Source organism: Amblyraja radiata, chromosome 18 (genome assembly GCF_010909765.2).
Source record: "Amblyraja radiata isolate CabotCenter1 chromosome 18, sAmbRad1.1.pri, whole genome shotgun sequence".
Taxonomy (NCBI): domain Eukaryota; kingdom Metazoa; phylum Chordata; class Chondrichthyes; order Rajiformes; family Rajidae; genus Amblyraja; species Amblyraja radiata.
In genome coordinates this window covers 24,200,151-24,220,103 of record NC_045973.1, presented here as the reverse complement: position 1 = coordinate 24,220,103, position 19,953 = coordinate 24,200,151, and the positions used below count along the sequence as shown (strand labels likewise).

At 41.1% G+C, this 19,953-nt stretch overlaps 1 protein-coding gene across 5 annotated transcripts in view; it reads left to right on the top strand.

Annotated features, from left to right (window-relative positions):
• Positions 1-19,953, top strand: part of ip6k1 (inositol hexakisphosphate kinase 1) — a 62,932-nt gene that overhangs the window by 2,120 nt on the left and 40,859 nt on the right. Inside the window, exons 2-3 of one of the 5 annotated variants that reach the window (XM_033036864.1) lie at positions 3,089-3,207; positions 12,278-12,660. The exons of 2 other annotated variants lie outside the window; for them this stretch is intronic. In XM_033036864.1, the coding sequence (XP_032892755.1) occupies positions 12,438-12,660 (223 nt within the window). In that variant the 5' untranslated portion in view covers positions 3,089-3,207; positions 12,278-12,437. Of the gene's footprint in view, positions 1-3,088; positions 3,208-12,277; positions 12,661-19,953 lie in introns of those variants that run through there. 2 more of the 5 variants (XM_033036863.1, XM_033036866.1) reach the window with 2 other exon arrangements.

Sequence of the window (19,953 nt, the reverse complement as noted above, 5' to 3'; positions counted from 1 at the left end):
CCGTAAATGCTGCCATTGCTGATATACATATTCCTCAAATTAGATTTATGGAAAAAGAAAAACAGAACACAACTCCCTGTGGAGCACCATGGGTAGATGTGTGGGTACACAAAGAGACTCGAGAGATTGCAGATGCTGGGATCTGGAGCAAAAAAACAAACTGCTGGATGAGCTTGGTGGGGCAAGCAGTATGTGTGAATGCATTGATGGTTGATTTTTTGGGGACTGGTGCAGGTAATCGACCAAAAATGTGACTGTCTTTGCTTCTACAGACGCAGCCTGATATGTTGAGTTTCTCCAGCAGTTTGTTCTTGCTCCCTTGCTCTTGTTTCCAAATACATCCTTTATGACTCAGACCTATTTTCTGCTGCTAGTTACTGATAGCAGTGCTGAGCCATTTTATTTTAAATGGCTCAGTATGTAATGGAAGCAGGGGTTAAATTACTAAGCAAAATACATTGATGAATAATTTACATCCCAGTAAATTGGAAGTTGGAAAGTGTAATACTGCTACTTAAGAAAGGGAGAAATACAGAACCATGCATCAGTCCTGGCATTAGATGTCAGCAGAGTGCTTTGCCATCAGTAATGAACTGGTAATGGCACTTACAAAATCATTAAATGATTAGGTGGGGTCAAAGGGAAAATAGTGTTTGACAAATTTAATAGTTTTTTTAACTTTTAATTGGCAGAGTAGATAAGGTTGCTACATTAGACCTTCATGGGGTTGTGGGTAACGTAATAGCATTGTTGGAGGATTGGTTAAAGAACAGAATAAGATTTTTTATATTGAGGGTGTTGTATAAGCTGCCATACAAAGTGATAGAGGTGAGTATAATTACGATACATAACTTGGATAGGCACATTAATAGAAAAAGTTTGAAGGGACATGGGCTAGGCGCAGGCAAATGGGGCTAGGTGGGTTAAACTACTTGGTCGACATGGCTAAACTTGGTTGAAGGGCTTGTTTCCATGCTGTTTTGGTCTATGATTACGAATAAATAGGTTATTTTCAGGACACAGTTTATATTAATAATTTAGGTGAAAAGACTAGTTTACAGATGATACAGAGCTGGATGAAAAGGTGAGTTGAGAAAGGCACAGATAAAGCATTTTAAAGACAAGTTAAGCAACTGGGCAGCAATATAGCATATGCGTAAAATGGAGTAAAAATATTGTCATTTAGTTTTGTAGGAAGGATGGAAGGCAATGTTTTATTAATGATGTGGAGAGGTACATACACATACATAGTGTATGGGTTTATGAGTATGAGTACAATACACATATATAATGTATGTTAACAAAAAAACAACAAATTAATAAACCCAATTTGTGCATTAAGCCTGAAGTCCTTAGTGCAGCCAAAGATAGTTCACAGTTGAGGATTAGTTGTATAGTGTTGTAGAGCATTCAAGAGCCAAGTAGTTGTTAGGAATAATCTGTTCTTGAACCTGGTGCACAGTTTTCAGACTCCAATACCACCTTCCCGAAGGTAGTAGTGAAATAAGAGTCTGGCCAGGATCGTGTGGTATTGAATATTTTGGAACAAGATAAGGAACTTTATTTTTTACAAAGGATTTTTTGAAATTTTCTATTTTGGATGGCTGCGAATACGCAGTTGAATATTTGCAGTAGATTTTTCAACAACTGCTTTTTGGTGTCCAATCCCATCATAAGCTGCATCTTGTTGCACTCTATTATCTGTAGCACACCTGAAATCACTAGTTCAAAATTTAAAACTATATGGTCCAGCTCTTTGCTCCTTTCAAAAAGTAATATCAGCCTTTTTACAGCAAAGACATATAGCTACGGTCTTAGTGTCAGAGAAAGATACAGTACAGAAACATACCATGCTGTCCATCAACCACCCATTAACACTAATTCTGCATTAATTCAATATTTTCTCCCCACATCTTCCCCACCCCCCCCCCCCCCCCCCCCCCCCCCATTCTCATCCCCCCGCCCCCTCCCAAGATTCTACCATTCGGTTACATGCTATGGGCAATTTATGGTAGCCATTTAACTTACCAACCTGTACGTCTTTGTGAATAAACTGGAGAAACCCCATATCGATCCGGAGAGAACGTGCAGGCTTCACATAGACCGCACCCAAGGTCAGGATTAAACCCAGGTCTCAGACACTCTGATGCCATATTTCTTAAAAGGAGCATGACTGCTGGCCAATTATGGTAATTTGCACAAGATTTTGTGAGCTGAGGTGGAATTATGCACTTAATTATCTTTTTATTTAATTGCAGAGGATGTGTATGAACCTAAAAGATTTAATTAGAATTTTCAGAGCCAAATTTGGCATTTCAATAAAAGACTTCTGTCTCTTCTGCATTTGGGGCAGATGGCACATTTTCATATTCGCATTCCCAGCTGATGTTATGCCTGAGGATCATTCAGCATGGTATTGCCAGTTATGAGGATCAGCATTGTTTTTCTCAGCAGTGCACAATGTGGTAGAGGCCAGTCATTCTTCACAGAAGTAAAATGTTTTTTTTAATTTTATTTCATTAGCTATCAAATTTATTTTGATACTCCTGCTCTGTATGATACATTCTTGGAAGTGCTGTTTCACAGAGGCTTTTCTCTATTCGATACATCCAAAATAACCTATATTGGAAAGAAGCAAGGTTGCTTTCCCTAATATACTGATTAATATATTTCTCAGCTGATATAATTGAAAAAAACTAAAATTATTTGCTCTTTATTTTAATGTCTGTTGGACCTTGTGTATACAAATTAGTTGTCACATTTTCCACGCACAATACCGACCAAACATCGGAAGTTCCTGTTGTGGATGACGTCCTGGAAACATGAAAGTCCACTAGTGGCACTCTGGGCTTACAGAATTGAATGTCACAATATTGCTTGATTCTTAAACCCCTGTCTTGAACTTGGCAGCCTAAGATCTAATGTGGTCATTGAATTAGTTGCCACAACATGTATTGTGGAAAGATGAAAAAGATGACTGTTTCACAGATGTCACACCCATAACCTTAGAAGTGTTTTAAAAAAAATATACCCTACAAAAATCTTTATTTTCAGCAATGTTACTTATCGATAATTATTTTTTCCATAGTAGAGGTCATGTCCTGCGACACAGATGAAGGAATGAGATAGACTTTATATTTTCCGCACAAAACCTGTTGAAAGATTGGGCTACCAGTTCAATGTCAGCTGCACTCCTAAGAGCCTGAGGTACAGTGACCCCAGATGTACTGAATGATAATGGGAAATAACCAAGTTGTCCACTTTATGCTGGCATTTTTTTAAACCTGACATTTTTTAATGCTTTTGTAAAATGCTCCACATATCTTACAAAGAATTATGTGTAAAGTTATCTCCTGAACAAACTGTATGTTGATGAAGATTATCAAATATTGTCTTGTCAGGTTCCATATGAGAGTTGTAATGGAAGATTTCTTATGCTAGATGTGGATCATGCAACTGAGCTTCTCAGTTTATCTGAAATTAAATCTACCTTTCAACACTGCCATTAATCATACAAGATAAACTTTTATGGAGAGTGACATCAAGTGCACCCTCATGGACTTTAGCCATGTGTTTGTGACAGTATATATTTCATAGCCATGCCTGTTTATTTTCTTCTTTGCCCTCCGTTATGTTTTAAGGAATGTTTAAAATGAGTTTTTATTGTTGAATTAGTGGCTTTATTCTCTTTATCCCTCTACTGACACCTCCCTTCCTCTTTCTCTTCCCCACCCCATCAAAAGTCCCAGGTGAAGTGTGCATTGCTGTAGCAGCAGAAACAAAGTTCTCAAAGTGCTGGAGTAACTCTGGGTCAGGCAGCATCTCTGGAGAACATGGATAGGTGAATTTTTGGGTCAAGTCCCTTCTTCAGACTTATTATAAGGGCTAGGGGAACAATGAAAGCTGGAGGAGAGGCAGGACAAAGCATGGCATGTAATAGCTGGACAGAGGTGAGTTGTGGGGAGGTTTGATAGGCAGATGGTTGGAGCAGAGACTAGAGAAAAAAACAAAAGGACTGGATTGAAGAGTTGCGAATTGTAAAACGGAGGATGGGGAGGGGAGAAATAGGTGGGAATCCAGGTGGAGCACATGTGAGGAGGGAGCAGAGAGGGCAGGGGTGGGGTTGTTATAGGTAACCTAAATTTGAAGAATTCAATGTTCATCCCTTTGGGTTGTAAGCTACCCAAGTGGAATATGGGGTGCTGTTCCCCCCAGGTTGCGTTTGGCCTCACTTTGGCAGTGAAGGCGGCCTAGGACAGAAAGGTCAGTGTAGGAATGGGAAAGGGAGTTAAAATGGATAGAAACCGGGAGGTCCAGTAGGCCTTGGCGGACCGAATAATTTGTTCAGCAAAACAAGTCTATGCTTTGATTCACCGATGTATAGGAGGCCACATTGGGAACACTGGAAATAATAGAGCTGGTGCATGTGACCCTCTATCTCAGTTGGAAGGACTGCTGGGGTCCTTAGATGAAAACGAGGGAGGAGGAATAGGGACAGGGATTATTTTTCCTGGGGTTGCATTAGAAAGTACCTGTGGAAGAGGTAGGTTGGGTGGGAATGGTTCACATTCCTTCCCACCTAAACTGATCCATTCCCCACATACTTTGTGCAGGTAATGCAACACCTATCCCAATACCTCATCCCTTGTCTCCATCAAGGGGCCCAGCAGCGATTACACGTCAGTAAACTGATTCATTGGTTGTGGCAACATTTAGTTGTGCATAACATGCTTTTTCCATTATTTAGTATGGCAGAGTTCTTGCAGCTTCAAAAGATATGCACCTCTTTTTATGGACTTGCTTAACGAGAGTTGCCATAGAATGAGGTATATTGCAGGTTATGAGGTTACAGGTTGTATTGAACACAGTGCTGCTGCTGTTGGCCTACAGTGTCTCGTATACAGTGCCCTCCATAATGTTTGAGACAAAGACCCATCATTTATTTATTTGCCTCTGTACTCCACAATTTGAGGTTTGTAATAGGAAAAAAAATCACATGTGGTTAAAGTGCACATTGTCAAATTTTCTTAAAGGGTATTTTTATACATTTTGGTTTCACCATGTAGAGATTACAGCTGTCTTTGTACATGCATTTCAGGGCACCATAATATTTGGGACATGGCTTCACAGGTGTTTGTAATTGCTCGGGTCTGTTTAATTGCCTCCTTAATGCAGGTATAAGAGAGCTCTCATCACCTAGTCTTTCCTCCAGTCTTTCCACACCTTTGGAAATTTGTATTGCTGTTTATCAACATGAGGACCAAAGTTGTGCCAATGAAAGTCAAAGAAGCCATTATGAGACAGAGAAACATGAATAAAACTGTTAGAGACATCAGCCAAACCTTAGGCTTACCAAAATCGATTGTTTGGAACATCATTAAGAAGAAAGATAGCACTGGTGAGCTCACTAATCACAAAGGGACTGGCAGACCAAGGAAGACCTCTACAGCTGATGACAGAAGAATTTTCTCTATAATTAAAAAAAAAAAAAAACCCAAACACCTGTCCGACAGGAAACACTCTTCAGGAGTCAGGTATGGATTTGTCAATCACCACTGTCAGCAGAAGACTTCATGAACAGAAATACAGGGGATACACAGCAAGATGTAAACCACTAGTTAGCCGCAGAATAGGATGGCCGGGTTACAGTTTGCCAAGGACTGAAAAGAGCCACCCAAACATACTGCTAAAGCAACAAAGGATTTTTTCAAAGCTAAAAAAGGGTAAATTCTTGAATGGCCAAGTGAATCACCTGATCTGAACCCAATTGAGTATGCCTTTTATATGTTGAAGAGAAAACTGAAGGGGACAAGCCCCAAAAAGAAGCATAAGCTAAAGATGGCTGCAATACAGGCCTGGCAGAGCATCACCAGAAAAGACACCCAGCAACTGGTGATGTCCATCAATCGCAGACTTCAAGCAGTCATTGCAGGCAAAGGATTTGCAACAAAATACTAAACATGACAACTTTCCTTTACATGACATTGCTGTTGGTTGTGGTGCCCTGAAATGGGGGGCCTATGTATAAACACTGCTGTAATTTTTACATGGTAGATCCAAAATGTATAAAAATCGCCTTTATTAAAATCTGACAATGTGCACTTTAACCACATGTGATTTAAAAAAAAATATTACAAATCTCAAATTGTGGGGTACAGAGGTAAATAAATAAATGATGGGTCTTTGTCCCAAACATTATGGAGGGCACTGTAGCATTGAGCTAATCAATTTGAACCCATCTTGTTTGACACTGGTAGTGCCACACTTAATGGAATGCTCTTGTGTGAAAACAAGTTTGTCATTCACAAGTGAGTTTCTATTAGTTATTTCTATCATGAATAGGTACAACTATGAAAGATGGATTTGTGAGAACAAGATTAACAAGATTACTATTGAAAGCAAAAAAAAACAGTAAAACGGCAATAATTCAGCATGCTCTGGAATTTGATGTTGGATTAACAAATTTTCCAGATGTTTAGATGCTGTTTATATTAAGTTGTTGTTAATTGATACACAGTTTTGTACTAAATTACCGAGTGCAACAGGTAAGTTTGAAGGGATTGCCGAAAATGGGACCCTGGTCAGTTGAAAGGGTACTAAGGAACCAAGACTCGATGAGCTAGAAATGTGCGCAACACACATTACCTGATGACCAAAATGCTGAAAGATCAGGATTAACAAATGGTTGGGTTATGGTTTGGACTGGTTGAGTCTGGACTGCTATTGCTGGAAATACGGAAGATGTAAATGCTGGAAATACTGTGCAGCATATGTGGAGACTTGTAACATTTATATTTGTGTCCCACAAATTCTGTTTGCATATTTCCAGGTTTTTGCCCAGTGTTGATTCACTCTGACAGCAATGGATCCTGTTTCAGGCTTGATTACAAGCGGTGTTACTTAGTAAAAGTAACTAAGTATTAAATGGAGAATATTGATTTTATACTTGCTATTCATTTTATACCTATTCTAGAACAAACCGGCTAGAGACTGAAACTTGTCACTAACAGTGAAGCGGATCTACTGATGAATTGTTATCTGACATAGAATTAGAAACGTAGAAAATAGGTGCAGGAGGAGGCCATTCGGCCTTTTGAGCCAGCACCACCATTCATTGTGATCATGGCTGATCGTCCCCAATCAATAACCCTTGCCTGCCTTCTCCCCATATCCCTTGATTTCACTAGCCCCTAGAGCTCTATCTAACTCTCTCTTAAATCCCTTCAGTGACTTGGCCTCCACTGCCCTCTGTGGCAGGGAATTCCACAAATTCACAACTCTCTGGGTGAAAAAGAGTTGTGAATTTGTGCAATTATGAAGTATTTTGAGCACTGCTGCATTAGATGTGTGTTCTTTGACTGCTGGGTCTTGTGGTTTACTCGGTTTTCAGTTTCATCAACCCCAACATTTGGTGCGTGTGTGTGCCCCCAGAGGTGGCGGGAGGCGAAGTAGGAAATGTGTTGACAATAAAGATATGTCATTTTGAATTGTGTAATTTGCCTTGTCTGCTACCCCTCTGTCATGTTGGTCTTCTGCAAGATCATAACCATTCGTGCTCTTTTGGCCTGTTGTCCATTCCCAAATGTTGTCTTTGAACCCATACCTACAGCTGTCAAAGCTTTAAGTTCCAAAATCCCACCCCAAAACCTCACACCTTTCCTTTTGACTTTAAAATGGTCCTTTAACCTCCTTTTCTCACCAAGTCTGTTCATCTGATCTGATATTTTATTTTGTGGCTGACATTTTATATTTGATAGCTAACTTGTGAAGCACTGGGATGTTTTTGCAATGCGAAGGCACAATCTATATATTACTAAAACTCATCATCTTTGTTTGTCTGTCTGTCTTGAGTCATGCCCTGAATTATGCCAATACGGTACACGATAGTGTTACACTTTTTGGACCACCTTAAACAATTGTTTTGTCATGTGTATTTTATCAAGTTTCGTTCAGATTGATGTTATTTTACAAGTTATTCACATTTTTAACTTTACAAAATCCAGTTTGAGAAACATTTCTTCCATCTGCGCACTGGCAGTTACAGCTATGACGTCACAATGGGATCCAAATCCTTGCTGGCCCTCCCCGCAAAAATGCTGCAATCACAGAACACTGAGTCCTGCCAACAAGATTTTAAAGTTTAAAAACAGGGAGGCTGAAGAGGAGGGTGAGGGAGTGCTGGGGGAGGCAGGGGAAGTGCAATTGGATTCTTTTTTTAAAGTCCTGGCAGCAAGTGCAATTGGTAGGCTGAAGAGGAGGGGGAGGGAGTGCTGGTGGTTAAGGGGAAATGAGCTGTCCCTGCGCAGTTGGGGGCTATGTGAGTGGTGGAATATTGAGTTGGGGGAACGAGTTGCGTTGGGGGAACGGGTGAGTGGTGGAATATTGCGTTGGGGAAACGGGTTGCATTGGGGGACCAGCCCTCCCATGTGACAGGGACCCAACAGGTCCCATTTGGTCTAGTGTAAATTAAAAATATTGATGAGCGATAGATCTGGGAAGTAAGAGGATCAGCAATTATAGAAAAGATTTAGTATGAAGAGCCTTTTCAGCAAAGCACTTGATCCTTGGTAACTAGTTTATCATAGCTGTAAAGCCTCTCACCGGGGTCACCTTTGTGTTCTCTGAAATCAAATGGCTGATTCAATAGGTACCTTTCCTTTGTGCTGATTTGCTTGTTTATTTTCATGCAAGGGCAATGCGTAATCAGACAGGCTGGTTCTTTGGCGTGTGTTCATGTCTGACGTACTTGTTATTTGTCATTACTGTTGGAAAGAGTTCATAGAAATAGTGTACACATTGGTAGTCACCTTCACAGTGAAAAAGTTTTTAATTGCCGGATTGACTACTTGGACCAGTCAACAGCTACTATATCTGGATACATTTATAAGTAAGTAAACTGCCGTCTTATTGATATTGCATGAAAAGTAACCAACTATAATAGACCATAACGTGTGAAACTTTCATTACCTGGCATTGTAGTTATGTTGGGGCATAGAATGCAAATGTCAGGAACTTATGGTGCAGCTTTCTGTCCAATATGTGAATTTGGTTGTCACGGTCAAGGTGAGCCAAAGGGTTGGAGTCAAAGACTTATTTCTTAGTTTAGTTTAGAGATACAGCGCGGAAACAAGCCCTTCGGCCCACCGAGTCTGACCAGCGATCCCGCACACTAACACACTGGGGACAATTTACATTAATACCCAGCCAATCTACAAATCTGTACGTCTTTGGTGTGTGGGAGTAAACAGAAGATCTCGGAGAATACCCACGCGGTTGCGGGGCGAACGTACAAACTCTGTATAGACAAGCAGCTGTAATCAGGATCGAACCCAGGTCTTTGATGCTGTAGGGCAGTATCTCTACCGCCACGCCACCTTGCTGCCCAATTTGTGTTGTGTTTCCTAACATTTTTTCTTCGGACATGTCCCCTTTAAATCTGTTGCTTCAGTGCAATCATTCCACATGCTTGTTATTAGGCCACTTACCATTTCTGGCTCAAAGTCTTAACTATTTTGTACTATTGGTGGGTTAGAATTGAGCATCATTTTTAAAATCTTGATCAGTCAATAAATTTACTCCCTTTCTTTGTTGTGTTGCTGTCACTCTCCAGTTTAAGTATAGTTTAAGTTTAAAGATACAGCATGGAAACTGGTCTATCGGACCACCGAGCCCACGCCAACGATCGATCACGTATTCACACTTGTTCTATGTTATCCTACTTTCTAATCCACTCCCTAAACACTAGGGCCAATTTTACAGAGCTGAATTAACCTATGAACTTGCACATCTTTAGGATATGGGAGGAAACAGGATCGACCAGAAGAAACCCATGGAGAGCGTGCAAACTCTGCACAGACAGCACCCGAGGTCAGGATCAAACCTGGGTCTCAGATGCTCCAGTCCTTATAGAAGCTAAATGTCTTGTGCAGTTCTTGTCTTGCTGCCTCCTGATTCCCATTAACTTGAAATTCGCCTACTGTAAATAAAACTGCAATTCAAGCGTAGAAAGATACTTTTAATTGTTTTAGTGATCAGCACAGGAAATTTCGTCATTTTGTCAATATGATCTATTGAAATAGTGAACCTAACGGAGGTTTAAAGATATAGATTTTCAGTATGCTTTAGCATAGCATGTTAGAAATTTTCTTTAGAACAGCAGAATGGTAAACAGAAATATTCTGCTTCATGCCGTAACCTGTGGACTTGTCATTATGTAGTGATTGTACATTGGATTGTCAACATACGAGCAATGTGAAGGTTTAATAAATATACTCTAGTTTGTAATCCGACAATGTGAATATATGGCATTAAATCTGGCCTGATGTTGCTAGTTATTGATGGAAGATAGTGTGAAAGATAGTGTTTGCGATAAAGTGGTACAGACGATAAAGTGGTATATGACTTTTAATTACCAGGCAGACCAGAACATGTAAGTGAAATCAGCGTATTCTGCTTGTAATTATCCTCCATGGGTTTCATTTCTAGCTTTTAAATAATCCTCAATCCCACTGTTACAGAGAGAAGTTCCTTGTTGCTCTTCTAAAGGGCCTGTCCCACTATACGAGTTTACCCAAGAGCTCTCCCGAGATTAAAAAAAAAAAATCAAACTCGTAAGTACGTAGCGGGTACGTCGGAGCTCGGGACATCTCTTAGGGGTTCGTAATGTTAACGGCAGGTACTCGGGAAACGCGGTAAGCTCGTGAAGTTTTTTCAACAGTGTAAAAAATGTCCGCGAGAGCCCCGAGTACCTACGAACGGCTATTACCGTAATTCTCCGAGTTCGAATCAGGGGAAACTCGGGAGAACTCTTGAATTACCTCGTACAGTGGGACAGGCCCTTAAGTGTGTGCATTTGAAAGGGCAGCATATTCCAATATGCCTGCTTGAAATAGATATTGGGATAAATAGCAATGGTAACATATACCACTTTCAATGGGAAATTAGTTTATTGTCACGTGTACAAGTTTTTTTGTTACGTGCTATCCAGTCAGTGGAAAGACTGCATGATTACAATCAAGCCATCCATGGTGTACAGATACAGAATAAAGGGAATAACGTTTAGTGCAAGATAAAATCCAGTAAAGTTTGTAAAAGATAATCTGAGGGTCTCCAATGAGATAGATGGTAATTCAGGACTGCTCTTTATATGGTGATTGGATGGTCAGTTACCTGTTAACTGCTAGGAAGAAACTGCCTCTGAATCTGGAGGTATGTGTTTTCACACTTCTATACCTCTTGCCTGATGGGAGAGGGGAGAAGTGGGAGTGTCTGGGGTGAGACTCATCCTAGATTATGCTGAGGCAACCTGAAGTGTGGATGAAGTTAATAGAAGGGAGGTCGGTTTACGTAATGGTCTGGGCTGCGTCGACAATTCATTACAGTTTCTCGCGGTCTTGGATGGAACAGTTCCCAAACCATTCGGCGATACATACTGATAAAATACTTTCTACGGTGCATCTGTAGAAGTTGGTGAGGTATGTTGGGGACATGCCGAACATCCTAAACTTTTAAGACCGTAGAAGTGTTGATGTGCTTTCTTTACCATTGCTTCGATATGGCTAGTCATAATGGAAATTAACTTTATCTAACCAATCGGTTTCAAATTTATGAAAGGTGTGAGATTCACCTGTGACATCTCTGATGACAGTTCTATTAATTTTAAGGCCACCTGGAAGTAGATTAAGATTGTACAATGAAATATTCTACTGAATAGTTGCAACCAATACAAAACATTAATCAAAATGCTGCAATAACTGGGTCAGGCAGCAACTCTGAAGAACATGGATAGATGTTTCGGGTCTGGACCCTTCTTCAGTCTCATTGCAGGGAGAAACGGGAAAGAAAGCTGGAAGAGAGAAGGGGCTGAACAGGGGCTAAACGCAGCAGATGACCTCAAGCAAGGGAGTTCTCTGATAGGCAGAACATTGGACAAAGGCTCGAGATAGAAATAGGTGTAGGCCCAAAAGGGATACATATTTTCAAACACTGAAGCTTGTTGAAGGACACTTTTGGTGGAAGGGGTGGTCAGAGAGACGGTGCAAGGTCAGCCAGGATTCAGGAGAAGGGTGAGGGGGATGAAAGGGGAGGGGGAACTGGGGTGTTTGTAGAAGTTTGCTAAAATTGAATAATTCAATGTTCATACTGTTGGGTTGTAAGCTACCCAAGTGGAAAATGAGGCACATTCTATATTCCACATTGTCACAGAATTGTGATGTGCCAATGAGTTGATTACTGGAGTTTAGGTGAGTTTACGTTTTCCTTTTTCCTTTCTTTCTAGAAGCAAGCACTGAGCAAGACATCAGTGGAGTTTGGAACAGCTCTTCGCTGGAGATATTTGGTCCTGGAGGCTGGTCCTCTGGCCTGTACACCTGCAGCCAGCGTAGCCAGGCCTATGCGCTGTGCTCCATGTCTCCTCTGAGTTGTGGCTCTGTAACGCAATGTGCCTTTTGGACATCATGGAAGTGGGGAAATATAGTAACAACACAGTTCCAGAGAGAAGCAAAGGAGTTCTCTTGGAGCCCTTCATCCATCAGGTTGGCGGGCATACCAGTATGATGCGCTATGATGATCATACAGTTTGTAAGCCCCTCATCAGTCGGGAACAGAGGTTCTATGAGTCCCTGCCACCAGAAATGAAAGAATTTACTCCAGAATACAAAGGTGAGATGTCAAGAATCCTCTTAACAGAAATGAGCAGAGTCTGCACTTCTTTCTGATTTATTTTTATCTATGGAATAAGTCTAAATTCAAATTACAAGGAAGCATGCATTTGTTTGGTTTAGAGTGAGCAGCTATCTGGTTGAAATGGGAACAGTTTGGCAGGATTTTTACTTCATTGAATCTGTTGGTCTCTACGGTATTTGTACTTTAAATAGATGCAGTATGTAATCCACTTCTCTTATCAGACATGTAAGTTAGTCTTAACAGATGGATGGGAATAATTGTTTAAAAATAGTCCTTGGTGTTTGTTAAATTGAGCTTCAGCTATAACAGTGAGTTAATAATACATTTAACAAACCCTTAACATTAAATCAACTCAATTTTCTTCTGAAATGGCACAATAGTATTAGTGCTTCTGGCATTTTAGATTGGGTGAATGCACATAAATGCGAAGCTATCTGTCATTAACATGCAAACAGTGCTGCCTTTGGCTGAAGGTCAGATAATTAAATGCCAGACATTTGTGTGGAATCCAGTGGCAGAGCCTGATTGTATTGGGAAGAAGGGTGTCGAAATGGAGACACCACACCTTTATGAATAGGGATTCCTGCATGGAGATCAAATTCAAAAGTTTAGTCATTTTTCTTATACTTTTATTGCAATATCTCATGAATGATTTCTTAATGTTTTGATGTTACTCATTTTTATATTTGTGAAATATTTAATTTATTTAAAGCTATCTAAATGTTTTAAATGTCGATATCAGTGATTTAAAAGCTTGTAAAAAGGCATTCCCTATCTCAGTTATAAGCAGCTTAGTTGTAGTTGTAAGCTGTTTGCATTTCACTTCTCCTGTCTGGATGGTTCCTGGATGTTCAATTGATCTCTGGCATCTGCACCAGGTAAGATCAATGAGGTGGAGATTGCAAGTGTCAAGTCCAGGCAGCTGAGAATCCAGCTGAGTTTCATCCATTAAAATTTATTGATACCAACATAAATGGGTTTGCCTAGTTACCTGAGTTTCATGTAATCGCAGTACCATAGATGGGACATCTAGCCTATACATGTGATGAAAGTGCCGGTTCTTCGTGTGAATTTCTAACTTGACCTCTTTTATACAGTTGTGCAGTCCACAAGATGTGTGAGATTTGGTTGCCATGGCATATTCCTGGTTGAGTTTACTTTAGTCCCATTTTAGTTGAGCAGCACTTCACTCTCTACCTGATTGCGAATCCATTTGCTAGGTTGTATTTCACCACAGCCACATGGAGAACTGTCTCAATGACTTTGTGGTGGTGACCCCGTGCATTTATTGACTAACTCTCTTCAGAAGCCCTTTGATAAGGTGCCACATGTCGGGCTGCTAAGCAAGATAGGAGCCCATGGTATTAGGGGCAAGGTACTAGCATGGATAGAAGATTGGCTGACTGCCAGAGAGCAAAGAGTGGGAATAAAGAGGGGCTTTTCTGGCTGATGTTCCACAGGGGTTGGTGTTAAGTCAACTAATTTTCACGTTATATGTTAATGATCTAGATAATGGAATCGATGGCTTTGTGGCCTAGTTTGCAGATGATAAGAAGATAGGTGGAGGGTCAGGTAGTGTTGAGGAATTGGACAGGGTAGCAGAGTGGACAAAAAAGTGGAATATAGCATTGCATAGTGTATGGTCATGCACTTTGGTCGGAGGAATAAAGGTATAGACTATTTTCTAAATGGGGAGAGGATTCAGAAAGCGGAGGTGCATTGGTATTTGGGAGTGCTGGTGCAGGATTCTTAAAATGTTAATTTGCAGCTTGAGTTGGTAGTAAAGAAGACAAACTCAATGTTGCCGTTCATTTCAAAAAGACTAGAATATAAAAGTAAGGATGTAATGCTAAGGCTTTATAAGGCGGTGGTCAGACCACATTTGAATATTGTGGACTGTTTTGAACCACATATCTGAGGAGGAATGTGTTGGCATTGGTGAAGGTCCGGAGGAGAGTTATGATAATGGGATGATTAGGTTAACGTATGTAAAGCATTGGATGGCTCTGGCCCTGTACTTGCTGGAGTTTTGGGGGGGGTCTCATTGAAATGCACCGAATAATGAAAGATCTGGATAGAATGGATGTGGAGAGGATATTTCCAGTGGAGGGAGAGTCTAGGACCAGAGGGCACAGCCTCATTATAAAAGGACATATCTTTAGAATGGAGCCATGGCTATGGAGACAAGTCTTTGTGTATTTAAAAGTGGAGATTGATAGGTTCTTGATTATTAAGGGTATCCAAAGTTCCAGGGAGATGACAGGAGAGTGAGGTTGAGAGGGAAAGATCAGCCATGATTGAATGGCGGAGTAGACATGATGGGCCGAATAGCTTAATTGTGCTCCTATGTCTTTTCAACTTATGAGGCCTGAGCTGTTAGTACAGTGGCAGTACTTACTTTTAGTTACTGGTATGAAAGCTCAAGAATGGATTTATATTATACAGATATGTGGCATGAACTTAATTTTGTGTTCCACTGATTATCAAAGATTGAGAGGCTATCTAAAGACACTGGTAAAAAAAAATTTGAAGGTATTTATTTGATAAATACTTCCTCTGGCAGATGCAAAACAAGGGCACCATCTTAAAATTAGATTGATGATCAATAAGAGTGACATCAGGCAATCTGTAACTTTGCCCAAATGCTATAAAGACTGCAGAAGGTCCCCTGGTCCTTGCATTTCATCCCACCTGCCTCCACATTCAATGAATCATCTATCGTAATTTACACTGACTCCAACAATTTTTTTTTAGGGCTATTCAAGGAATGTGGACTTTGCAGACTGGGCCAGCATTTAATTGTCCATCCCTACTTGACCTTGCTAAAGTAGTGGTGAGCTGCTGCCTTGGGAGGTAGGTATACCCAAAATGCTGATGGAGTTCCAGGATTTGGACCCAGCAATGGAGAAGGAAAAGCATCCTATTTCCAAGTCAGGATGGTGTGTGGCATGGAAGGCCACTTCCAAGTGGTGTTCCCCTGATATTGACGGGATCTTATCCCCTTATCCTTAGATTTGGTAGAGATCGTGGATTTGGAATGTGCTGCCGAAGAAGTCTTGGTGTGCAGCTGCAGTGCTGCCTAAGAAGTCTTGGTGTGTAGCTCCTGTAGATGGTACAAACAGCTGATACTTTGCGTCTGTGGTTGTGAATGAGGTGGCGATCAAGGGGACTGCTATGTCTTATACAGTATCAAGCTTCTTGAGTGTTGTTGTGTTGGAATTTGTCCAAGCAGGTAGAGAATATTCCATCACACTCCTTACTTGTGCATTGTGGTTGGTGAGACATTAGGAGGCAAGTTATTCGCTGCAGGATTCCTAGCCTCTGAACTTGTCTTAAAGCCACAATGTGCGTGGTAACCCTTCAGGATATTGATAATGATGGCGATGCCATTGGATGTCAGGGTAATAGTTAGAACTTATTGAATATCATCATTGCTTGGCACTTGTGTTGCATAAATGTTACTTGCCAATCTATCAGCCCAGGCCTGGATATTATCCAGGTCTTGACACATTTGAATGTGGACTGAAGAGTTGCAAATGATGCTAAACATTGTGCACTTATCATTGAACATCCCTCCTGCCCTAATGACTGAAGGAAAGTCATTATGAAGCAAATAAAAACGTTATAGCCTCTGGCGCATTCCCGAGAAACTCATGCAGAGATATCCTGTGGCTGAGACGATTGGCCTCCAACCGACTTTCTTTTTGCTAAATATGATTCTAACATGAGGAGGGTTTTTTCCCTTAATTTCCATTGCAATCGTATTCGATCAAGTGCTGCCTTGATGTCAAGAGCAGTTACTTACACCTCCCCCTCTCCCCCCCTCCCCCCCCCCTCTTCCCTCCCCCATCTCCCCTCCCCCCTCTCCCCCCCCCTCTCTCCCTCTCCCTCCTCAAGTGTACTTGCAATGAATGTATTATTCCTTTGACTTCTTTGTCTTCTACTGTTCTTACAAACACAAGACTATTCCATGCTGCTCCATTATTTACTTGATTCATTACTGATCTGCATCTATAGTTTGAGATAGAGCGTGGAAAAAGGGTCCTTCAGCTCACTGAGTTCATCCCTACACCAGTTCTACATTTTCCCACTTTTGCATCCTACACACCAGGGACAATTTATAGATGTCAATTAACCTACAAACCTGCATGTCTTTCGAATGTGTCAGGAAACAGGAGCACCTGGAGAAAACCACTGCTGTCACAGCGAGACCGGATAAACTCCACAGCACCCATAGGATTGAACCTAGGTCTCCAGTGTTGTGAGACAGCAGCTCTACCGTTGTGCCACTGAGATCTTCCTCATCTTGGTTCTGTAACTTATAATACCTATGCTTAGTAAAAATCACACAATTTCAGTTTATAAAATTTAATTTGACCAACAGCCTCAATGGCTACTTATTTAGAATTTCCACCAATTTATGTGGGGAAATATTTATTGACATTGCCCAGAAATGCTCAAACTCTAACTTTAGGATTTTTGTCCCTGATTTCCACTCACCTGCTAAAGCAGTTTCTCTTGCTGAAACAGATTGCTGGGAATAGTTAGCTGGTCAGGCATTGTCTGTGGGAAGAGAGAAACGGGTCATATTTTGATTAAATTGATAAGAACTGCAAGAGTAAGAAAGCAAGCCTGTTTTGAGATGAGGAGGGGTGGAGAATGACTATTAGTGATAGGGTAGAAACTAAGATTTCCCTGGCAATGCAGTTGCTTTTGTTGCTGGCATTTAGAGAGTAAAAGGAAATTAATGGGCATGCTAAAACTGATGCAGAATGTAGCACGTTAAATATATGAAAATTAAAGAAATATCTCTTGATTGCCTTTGCGAAATGTATTAATTCGCTCAAATACAATCATTCTTTCATCTATAATGAAGGAAATATAAGATGAGTATCTACCTTATAATTTGTCACTTTTAGTCCAATTATCAATGTTGATAAATTGGATTGAATTGAATTGAATTGATTTTATTAGGGACAGTGCATATTAATAAACATTTGCATGTAATATGCAAGATTGTAGCCAGTAGCTAATTTCCATCTTTAGTCCCACACAAGGTAAACACATCCCAAACAAGGTAAAAACAAAAGACAAAAACAAAAACAAAACAAACAATATGGTTTAGCCTGCAGTCATAACATAGAATAAATAACAAACACTCAACACAGTTTAAAGCCCCAAAGTCATTGTTTCTTTCCTCCTTGCTTTCCCTCTGCGCTGAGGCAATCCAAGCCTCCGATGTTATGACCCCGCCGGGTGATGGTAGGTAAGTCCCGCAGGCTGAATCCGAGCTCCGCAAACGGGCCGGTTCAAACTCCGCGGCCCGGGGCGGTCGAAGCTGCCGTCCTCCAGTCCAGCGGACGCAGCTGTAGTTGCGGGAGCTCCGGAAAACGAACTCGAACTCCCGATGATGTCGTCCACTGGCCCGCGGCCGAGCCTCCGAGGCTCCAAAGTCGGGTCGGAAGTTGTGCCGCACCACAACCACAGCCCCGAAGTCGGCCAGGCTCGCGTTGGTAAGTCCTGGTCTGCTCCACAGCCTCCACAGCCTCGAGGTCGGTCGCAGTTGGAGGCCGCCAGCTCCGCGATAGGCCTCAGCGCAGACGGACACGGAGACGGGGATACGGCAGGAAAAGTCGCATCCCCCCGAAGGAAGAGCCAAAAAACACACCACACCTACCCCCCCCACACACACACAGCCAAACAAACCGAAACAAACCGCAAAAACAGGACAAAAGAAAACAAAAAACAGAAAAGACAAACGGACTGCAGGCGAGCCGCAGCTGCAAGGCAGCGCAGCCACTCCCATAATGCTTGTGTCCTATTCCAAGACCAATCTATCCTTTCAGAATTACACATACACTGGATGGGGTGAATAGTCAAAAGAGAATGTTGTATAATCATAAGAATAGCTTTCTTCCTATTTTCCTCTCTTCTTTGTTTCTTCCCCTTTCTCCCACCTGTTTGCTCTTCCCTCTTAAGGACTCTGCCACAGTTGCATGTGCGCGTGTTAATTTGGAAACTATATGTACAGTATTTATTTCCTAATTCCACCGGATTTGGTTAGTTTGTGTTGCATTCATTATCTTTGTCATATTTTCACTGCACTTAGGACCATTTAATTGTATTGGTAATGATTATTTTGTATTAATACTGAAACTATTATTGCAACTGAGAGTCAGTTTAGCAACAACTTACATTTCTCATAATCAATAGTCTCAAGGTTCAGTTTACATTAAATTCAAATATCTGCATTTGCTGTAAATCTGAAACACAAGATGCTGGCAACAGATCTACAACCTGACATGTTAGCTTTACACAATACTACTTGAAACAAAATGTTTCCAGTGTTTTCTGTTTATATTCACTTTACGTGTTAATCAGTCCTTGGCTGTTCCCATAGATCACTTTGGAGCAGCTGTTCAATGCCAAGACACTTAAATAATGTTGTCAGCGCAAAAAGTGTTTGAGCTGGTTATTATTTGGCCTGAGTGAGCTGCAACACATTCTCATGTGTCAATGTAGCCTTAATACAAATTGGATTACTTCTAAAGTGGTTACTGTACTAATACTGTAATGTAGCAATAACCCCATGGTTCAGATATCTGCATCATATAATGCTAAAATAAGACGTGCTGTCTTTATTTTAATAGCTTGACAGATTTAGTGATGTCATTTAAGAGCATTTGCACTGGTTATTAAGCCAAAGTATAGTGTTTGTGGCAATGATTCCTCCAGGGTTGGGGAGGATGTGGGGTTATCTTTAATCTCATCTGAGTTAATGTTGGAGAGATAAATGCTTTCCCCCATGGCAGAGAGCAGGAAGAGCCCCCTGGAGTTACCATGGTCAGAACTGTTTCCTTCCTTGGAGATGGTCACGATTGCGGCATCTCTGGGTGTTCCCTTGAATACCTTCCTCCTCTTCCCTGATGTGGATGATGAGATTGCGGAAATTCAACAATCCCCAAATAGTACAAAAACAATGCTAAGGAACTCAGCGGGTCAAGCAGCATCTGCAGAGGCAAAAGGTGTAGGTTGATGTTTCAAGATAAGGCCCTGCATCAGATCCTGATGCAGAATCTGGCCTGAAACGTCAATTTACTCCTCTTGCTTACACAGAAGCTGCTTGATCCACTGAGCTCCTCCAGCATTCTGTTTTTGTTTTAGATTCCAGCATCTGCAGTGTCTTTTACCTTCAGCTCCAAACGGTAAGCTATTCTAATTTGTTGAAATGGATCACAGTTCCTTCATGGCAAAATCTTGTCGTTCCGT